This window comes from Hypomesus transpacificus, chromosome 11, assembly GCF_021917145.1.
Source record: "Hypomesus transpacificus isolate Combined female chromosome 11, fHypTra1, whole genome shotgun sequence".
Classification (NCBI taxonomy): domain Eukaryota; kingdom Metazoa; phylum Chordata; class Actinopteri; order Osmeriformes; family Osmeridae; genus Hypomesus; species Hypomesus transpacificus.
In genome coordinates, this window is record NC_061070.1 from 1,264,135 (window position 1) to 1,273,619 (window position 9,485).

Sequence of the window (9,485 nt, forward strand, 5' to 3'; positions counted from 1 at the left end):
CTAACACACACACACACTGCTAACACACTCATGCTGCTAACACACGCATGCAGCTAACACAGGTAGCAAACACCCACTGCTAACACACATGTTAATCTGAGGACTCACTACAATCAGTCTGACGTACACACTTCAGAACTACATAACTACATAAGGGAGTGGGGGAGGGGAGAGGAGGGGGAAGCCAGGGATGATGGATGCGTGTATTGTAGGGAGGAGGGAGAGAGTGAATGGGGAGGGGGCGGGGGGGGTTGTGTATTCCAAAGCAGAATGTTCTCTAACGAAGGCACATTTTCAACTTTCAACATTCCAATATGTTGACTTAAGCAGCCAGTCCCAGAAGCATGCCGATGGGGCATGTTCCCCCTTTCATTCTCTCTCTTTCTCACATCCCCCTTTCTTCTCTCTCTCTCTCTCACCCCCCTTTCCCCTCTCTCACTTTGTCTCTCTCACATCCCCCTTTCCTCTCTCTCTTTCACGTCCCCTTTTCCTCTTTCTCTCTTTCACGTCCCCTTTTCCTCTCTCTCTCTTTCAAGATCCCCTTTTCTTCCTTCCCACTCCTGTCCTCCACCCACCTCCCTCTGTCCTTCACCTATCTAGCTCTGTCCTCCACCAATTTAGCTCTGTAAGCTGTTTGATGTGGAAGTCTACCTCAGAGAGGGAGTTTCTAAGAAAGGGTGTGATTGAATGCTGTTTCCTGTCATGTGTCTGGTCAACATAAATGGGCCTGGGTTCACCCATGATCAGACTCTAACCCAGCATAACCAGACTCAAGCATGTGTGCCACCTTGATCATGTCAAAGGTGAAGGATATTTAGGACTGGGTCTGGGAATAGTTTTGAAACCGGGACTAGAACTAGCTCTGGGTTTGTGACTAGGACTGGGACCATCTCTGAGATTGGGACTAGAACTAGCACTGGGACTAGGACTCGGTCCAGGATTAGGACTAGCTAAGGGATGGGCATTAGCTCTGGGAATGGGACCAACTCTGGGACTGGGACTAGAACCATCTCTGGGCACTGGGACTGAGACATACCGAAGGAAAGGAAACAGAGATCCAGATACAATCTTTCATTTTCAAATCTGAACACATAAACTCACTCAAAAACACTGCACATTACATATTTTTGGCGCTGACAAGCTAAAAAAAAAGGCATCAGCTGTTATCTGACTTCAGTGCTTTTATAAAAATATACGATATTTTGGCCTCACCCACCCCGCTGTTTCTCCTGAAGCCACATAGTACAATGTGGCCTTAGACTGCAGGTATAAAAATAAAGTGTGCTATGACCAAGAGACCTGAGGGTGTGAAGTCTAGTATCAATGATCCCCACAGACAGGGCAGTCTGCTGAAACAACTGCCTACCTGGCTGGCTGACTAGCAACCAGGTTGACTAGCTACCTGGCTGGTTAGCTACCTGGTTGGTTAGTTGGCTGCCTGGCTGGTTAGTTGGCTGGTTAGCTACCGGCAGGCTGGCTAGCTACCAGATTGGCTAGCTACCTGGTTGGCTAGTTGGCTGCTTGGCTGACTGCCTTGTTGGCTAGCTGGCTAGTTCGCTGGATAGCTGGTTGGCTAACTACCTGGTTAGCTAGTTGGTTGCCTGGCTAGTTAGCTTGCTGGCTGGTCACCAGGATGGTTAGCTGGCTGGTTAGCTGGCAATAGGTTAGGGTTTTCTATGTTTATCTTCACAGGGTTCAACAGAGTTACATAGCAAATCTCTGGGGAGTCACACTCCCTGAGGAGCCACGCCCGCAAGGCTTTAGGATGAAACTTCCTGTATCTCTACACACACAAACGTAAATGTCAGTCAAGTCTCCGAAAAATCAGGAGAATATTCTTCTCTTCCACATATGGAAGACAGGAGGGCGGGGCTTGTGCTTAAGGGGGCTGGCGATGGGTCCTGTGTCACCATGTCGCTGCCCTCATTGGCTCACTGGGGCCCCTCGCCACGCCTCTCAGTGACTCTTCTCCACCCAGTCCCAGCTCTCGTCGCTGTCCTTCCTGTTCTTCTCCGCCTCCAGGATTTCCCGGTAACGCCGACGGAAGAACCCCATCTGGAAAGGGAAAGAGAGGAGGAGAGGAAAGGGGAGAGAGGAGGGAGAGGAAGGGGGAACAAAGGGGAGAGGAAGGGGGAGAGTGTGAGTAAGTGAGAAAGGGAGAAACAGAGGGTGAGAGGTAGAAAAGGGGAGAAGGAGGGAGAACGAGATGTTTATGTGTTTACAATGGGGAAAGAGATGAGAGGGAGAGAGAGAGGTTGAAGGTGAGGTACAGGGTAGAGAGAGAAAGGGTAAGGGTGAGGTACGGGTGAAATAGGGGTAGATATGAGTGAGAGACGGAAAGAGAGGGTGAGGTCAGAGGTTTAGGGTGATGTACAGGGGAGAGAGGGGCAGGTACCGGGGAAGAAAAGGAAATGTATGGAGGGAGAGGGGCAGGTACAGGGGAGAGAGAGGGGCAGGTACAGGGGTGAGAGAGGGGCAGGTACAGGGGTGAGAGAGGGGCAGGTACAGGGGAGAGAGAGAGGTAGGTACAGTGGGAGAGAGGGGTAGGTACAGGGGAGAGAGAGGGACATAGATGGATTGATGGAAATAGAGGGACATAGATGAGATAAAGGGAGATAAAGGGAAATAGATGGAGATAAAGGGGAGATAGATGAGATAAAGGGAGGGTTAGGATTAGATAGATGGAGATAGAGTGAGACAGAAAGACCAGGAATAGAAGAAGTGTGGTGTGTAGTTGTGGTGTGTGTGTGTATTACCTTCCAGAGGAGCACAGCAAGCAGCAGGAAGAGCAGGATCCCAATCAGCAGGCTGATGGCTATGATCCAGCCCACCACGTAGCCTCGCGGCTCCTGACTGTGTAGCGCCTCAAACACTACCTGTAACACACACACACACAACGGTTACTACACCCACACACGCACCACGAATACTACACACACACCATGGTTACTACACCCACACACGCACTACGAATACTACACACACACCACGGTTACTACACACACACACACCACGAATACTACACACACACCACGGTTACTAAACACACACACCACAGTTACTACAGACACACACCACGATTACTACACACACACATGCACCACGGTTACTACACCCACACACGCACCACAAATACTACACACACACCACGGTTACTACACACACACACACCATGGTTACTACACCCACACACGCACCACGAATACTACACACACACCACGGTTACTACACACACAAACACCATGGTTACTACACACACCATGGATACTAAACACACACACACACACAATGGTTACTAAACACACACACACACACCACAGTTACTACACACACCACACACACACACCATGGTTACTAAACACACACGCACACACCACAGTTACTACACACACCACACACACACACACTATGGTTACTACACACACACAACACGGTTACTACACACACACAAACAAAACATTTACTACACACACACACACACCATGGTTACTAAACACACACACCACAGTTACTACACACACACACCATGGTTACTACACACACACACATACAACACGGTTACTACACACACACACACACAAAACATTTACTACACACTCATATAACTGAAGAAGTACATCAAATTATAACTATGTTTTTAAGTCTGACCCTGGTGGTGTGTTTCTCACATCAGGCTTTCTGTGATACAAACCAACATGGAAGGCATGTTGACATTGTTGATGATAAAGATAATTTATGTAAACAAAATATTTTATCAGCTTTGGTAAATACACATGACAAACCCCCATCAAGCAGTGTCCTATAAATAGTCATATTTCTAAAATAAATATTTGTTATTTAGTCAGTTTCCCATGACAGGTCTGCACTGCGGGATGATCTATCTCTGGTGCTGAACACACATATCCCCACATGTGCAGCATGGAGGGAAGAGGTATGGACCCTCCCACCTCCCTTCCACCTGCTCTAGGTATGGACCCTCCCACCTCCCTTCCACCTGCTCTAGGTATGGACCCTCCCACCTGCCCTCCACCTGCTCTAGGTATGGACCCTCCCACCTCCCTTCCACCTGCTCTAGGTATGGACCCTCCCACCTGCCCTCCACCTGCTCTAGGTATGGACCCTCCCACCTGCTCTTGGTATGGACCCTCCCACCTCCCTTCCACCTGCTCTAGGTATGGACCCTCCCACCTGCCCTCCACCTGCTCTAGGTATGGACCCTCCCACCTCCCTTCCACCTGCTCTAGGTATGGACCCTCCCACCTGCCCTCCACCTGCTCTAGGTATGGACCCTCCCACCTCCCTTCCACCTGCTCTAGGTATGGGCCCTCCCACCTGCCCTCCACCTGCTCTAGGTATGGACCCTCCCACCTGCCCTCCACCTGCTCTAGGTATGGACCCTCCCACCTCCCTTCCACCTGCTCTAGGTATGGACCCTCCCACCTCCCTTCCACCTGCTCTAGGTATGGACCCTCCCACCTGCCCTCCACCTGCTCTAGGTATGGACCCTCCCACCTCCCTTCCACCTGCTCTAGGTATGGACCCTCCCACCTGCCCTCCACCTGCTCTAGGTATGGACCCTCCCACCTGCCCTCCACCTGCTCTAGGTATGGACCCTCCCACCTCCCTTCCACCTGCTCTAGGTATGGACCCTCCCACCTCCCTTCCACCTGAGATGGAAGAAGAAGCATTTAACCTAAATATAACCAATTTAACTGTAATAGTTTAACCATATCCTTGCTTTGAACCCAGGGTGAAACCAGCTCAGCCTTTCATTAACATGGAGAATCGTCCCAGAACTGAGCACAGAACATGAAGGTGAACCGAGGAGAGAAGACAGGTGACACATCTCTTTCTCCTGAATGCTTCTTTCCCCCAATCCGTGGAATCTTTGAATTGTTCTGGATTCCAGAGTGCTTGCGTGTTCTGTGATCTGTCTGGTTGTTCTGAAGTCCTGCCAAGCTGCCGGTGTTAGACACGGACACTAACCCTTAGACATGTTGGCCCCTCGGCCTCTGCTGTGAGGCAGTAACTCATCCACCCCTCATACTCCTCTTCTCATCTCTGCATTACAGTGGGCTTGTTGTCATAACAGGAGGGATAGGGCTAGCACCTCTCTCCTCCTCCCCCTCTTTTCTCCTTTCTCCTCTGCCCTCCCCCCTCCCACCCCCCACCCCCCTCTCCTCTCCCCTCCTCCCTTTTCTCTCCCCCCCCTCTCCAGCTTCTGTGTGCTGACAGAGAAACTGGGAATGGACACAAACTCGCCCCGTCCCGTGGAGCTGGGAGACTTGAGGGCTTTACGTAGACTCAAGATAGTTCCAGGAAGTTCTTGGCTGGTAATTCGAATAACTAATGTTTAATACAGAGACAGAACGGGTAATTTGTAGTAAACTAGTGCATAGTGCCTGTGATTAAGATGTCAGTGAAACACACAAATACAGATTACTTGAACTATGGATAGTGCATAGTGCCCGTGATCAAATTGGTGGCACACACAAACAGATTTCTGGAATTATAGATAGGGCCTTTGCCATTTGTCTGCTGTTTATTACGTTCTAAATTGCATTTACTATATTGGTTCTCTGTTAAATTGTCTTACCACCATAAACATCTAAACATAGGGAAAGTAGGCTATATCCACTTTATATTGCCATTCTGTTCGCTAGCCAGCGCCTTTGAAAGAAGTTGATTAACGGTTGAAAAAGCGAATTCCCTCCAAAAAACAATTTACGTTCCTACGCTTAGTTTCATTTAATTGGGTGTGCTCACGCCTTCGGCGAGCACAACCATTGTTCTCTCATATATATATTATTTCTTATTTATTTCCCCACCCCTGAGGATCCCTCAATATTTGGACTACATAAACAACGTCGGTGTCAAAAGGTTCGTCTTGGTAGAGATTGAGTTGCTTGTATTTTTGTTTACGTTCCGTTGCACGGTTTAAGTTGAAATTAAGTTTTTGTGGCGAAGTGTATTTTGTCGCCAATGGAAATCAGTGCAAGCCTAACGTCACAACGTCAGCACACGTTAGCAACGACGCATAAATACCCCAGATAGCACACATACGTCTTGCCAACGTCTTCTCATCTTTGTGCTCTATTTCAAACGTCGCAGATACGTCGGCACATCGTCGGCTCATCACTGACTGTTTAAGGAAGAACATTCCATTATGGTCATTCCGTGTTATATTACAAGCATATCTAGAGCCAGAGACTCGCGAGTCAGAGGCGTTCACTTTATAAACCGTCCTTTATCTTCACATGGAAGGCGCAGTCGTTGTTAGGTAAGTAAATGAAAGTGGAAAAATATCAAAAAGTTTTGCGATAAGTAGTATGCCTACAACAGTGAGTAAAGTTACTGTAATGAGCTAGGTTTGAGTGAACTTTAAGCTACAGAGCTAGCGCAAAGGGACCCCAACCGGCTAGGCTAGTTGGACACACTGTTCAGACATTTTTCCAAAATGTAGCTAATAGAGCAAAATAAACAGACTATACATGTTATGTCAAAGTGTTGTACTGTAATAAGTAACCTAGGCCTACATACATATAGGCTAATGCATTCTGGTTTAACAGTTATATGTCAGATTGTTTTTCTTCTAATTTTGGCAGTTAGCTACTGTAACCATGGCAGTCGAGACATTCAGACTGGGCGGTGGAGACCAATGGAAGAAGCAGAACTGTAGGCAAAGCTGTATATTTATGTTTCTCTGTTCCGTTGATCTCTCTTTTCTGTGTTGGAGTTCTTTTAAGAGCTTGATGGCATCAACATCCAGTCTTATAACATAATGTAAATGTGGTCGTTCAAAAAAAATCTTATTTGCAAATGTCTTTTTTGGAGAGCTAAAGGTGATGTTGAAATATAAAATTGGGTTTTAGGGGGTTAGATATGGATTGTCTCTGCTCTGATCATTTGTGTGACATAGGCCTATACGCGGGGTGTCGGGTGTCCTTTGCAACTTTGCCATGTCTCCGTTGCCGTGACCTCCCAAATTATGGCTCCAGTGCTTCTTGCTGTCCAGCAAGGGTCGCCAGTAACTAGCGAGGGAGCTCTCCGATCTATGTAACATAAACGAAGAGAGACCGCAAGAGAAAATGTTAGCATCACAGTGCTTTAAAAAAAACAACACTATGAAAATATTTAATTGGGCCCATTGGGGCAGGGGCCCATTTTCCGTACGTCGCTTATTACATCCGAGATCAAATGACACATCCAAGATGACATCATCTTGCTAATCATGATCTGGCTAATTCGGTTCTTCGAACACCCATGTTGTTTGTAGTTAGTATAGCTGGATTGAGTTATGCGTTGGTCTAAAAGGGGGTATGTATCGATAATAGAAACCTTGATCAGCAAAGCTGCTATTGGCTGCTCACATAAGTCTATGGCTGCTCACTGTGGCCAAAAGGAGCACCCCCGTTTTTTCCGCAATAGAGCAACAGTGGAGGAGCCAATTTGAAGAGTTTGTTGTATAAATTAATAGTTAGAATATTGTTTATTTACATCTGTAAAGACATGGTTTAATGTATGGAGAAATATTGTTTAATTTCGTGACTGTATAGTGCATTAATTGGATAAATGAGTGGAATGCATTGCAGTTGAGATGGTCAGGTTACGGAGCAACAAAGTTTTCTGACCGACCGACGACGACACCACGAAGATTATTAATATAACGATTTACTACTAGACCAAAGGAATTCATGTTTGTTTGTATATTAAGTTTTTCTCAGTAAAGGTTTAAACCGAAGATTTGTTTTTTGAAAATTGAATTTCGCGTCGTACTTATTGCTAGAAACCTGCTCCATAAGTGGCATAATATACAAGAACGGAGTGCCACTTACAAACAGCTTGCTCGAAGGTTACTCCGAATTTGAATTACTCAAAACGCCAGGGAACAACTCAAAGTCTGCAAAATCCAAGAACGAGGGCTGGCAAAAAGTAGCAGACCAAATTATGTGTAGTAGTGACCACATTAAATGTTTTATCGCTTATTACATTAAGGTAGACCTATGTTTTTTTTTTTTTCATACTTTGTTTATCATCTTTAATGTCATATAATGTGGTTTCAACAAATTTATGATGTAAATGACACCCTCACAAAAAAAAACGATAGGCTATCTCTCAAAAAGTATCTATCACGCAATGAACGATTAATTCAGTTTCATGTTAAATTCACTGAAATTCTTAAGACAAGACAACGCAAGCACCTGGCATAACATAACATATAAGTACACGGAACATAATTTACATCTATAGCTGAGCTTAAATAACTGAAACTTCCTATATATACAGATAGCAATAAATAATCGACTATACTGACCCTAATACTAAAACTACCTAAATTACAGATAACAATAAATAGTACACTATACTAACCCTAATGCACATAAAACCTGTTTCAACCCTATAACCTATTCTAACCTAAGTGGAGTACAGTTCAAAAGTGCAAATTTGCAGATCAGTGACTAAGTCAATGACCATACAGGAGCCTGGTGGCGAGGTATAGTCAGTAGTGCAATGTTACTGAGTGCAACCAGTGGCTGAAAGTCAGATCTTACCCATGGCCACTCACTGCCATGATTTCCCTGCTCGCAAGTCTTGCTTCTGACAGCTTTTGTTTGGCTGTGGCACGCAGGCTGTGGTTGGTATATCTCACCGATGTCCCTGCCTCCTGGCACAGACGAGGGAGCATTTTGCCCAGCTGGTTCACGCCAAGGGGAGTTGACATATACCAAAACGTGTCCGATGGCTCAAAGGCCCTCATTGGCTGGAGATAAAATGCCGTCGCACCTGGGGGGCTCTTAGCGAGGTACTTCACCAGAGAGGCGACGGGGCAGAGAGGATTGCCTGGCTCTTCATACATTGCTCCCCTTTGGTTTTCCTTGGCCCCTTTCCATGGGTTCTTTATGATTCTTAGTTTCCTCGTTGGACATTGTAAAATATCGGCAACCGTCCGTCCCTCCGTCATCTGCCGCTTGTCCGGGGATTTGGTCGCGGGGGCAGCGACCTAAGCAGGGAGGCCCAGACTTCCCTCCCCCCAGCCACTTCCACCAGCTCTTCCTGGGGGATCCTGAGGCATTCCCAGGCCAGCCGAGGGCAACCGGCAACCGTTCACATAATTTTTTGGCACAAATGAGTCAGGCTTCAGGTGTCTATTGCCTTCACTCCCTCTGCAGCCGAAGTGTAACTGAATGTCGAACCAAACCTTGTTTGAACAGGCTTCTGGGGTTGGATGGATGGAGTGCATCAGAGCCCTTAAGGATGGCCTGGTCCGCTGATAAAATCGGTGGGTGATGTGCTGACTTGTCCCTTCCAGCCTTTTGCATTTGTTTGAGGACACCCTTGAAGACGTTGTTGGCAGCTGTAAATTCTGTGTCCTGCATCGTATTCCACATTCGGCTGAGGGGGGACTCATTAATGTAACGATTAAGCCCTGCCCGAAGTCCAGCTGCTGATGCTGTAGCTACAGCTCTCCTTTGGTTGTTCTAATG

The 9,485-nt window shown here is 46.8% G+C and overlaps 1 protein-coding gene across 1 annotated transcript in view; it reads right to left on the bottom strand.

The window, feature by feature from the left end:
- Positions 1 to 513: 513 nt before the first annotated feature.
- The window catches only part of itga9 (integrin, alpha 9), an 88,409-nt gene continuing 79,437 nt past the window's right edge, over positions 514 to 9,485 (bottom strand). Inside the window, 2 exon segments of the mRNA XM_047029110.1 lie at positions 514 to 2,055; positions 2,757 to 2,876. Of these exon segments, the coding sequence (XP_046885066.1) occupies positions 1,957 to 2,055; positions 2,757 to 2,876 (219 nt within the window). The 3' untranslated portion in view covers positions 514 to 1,956.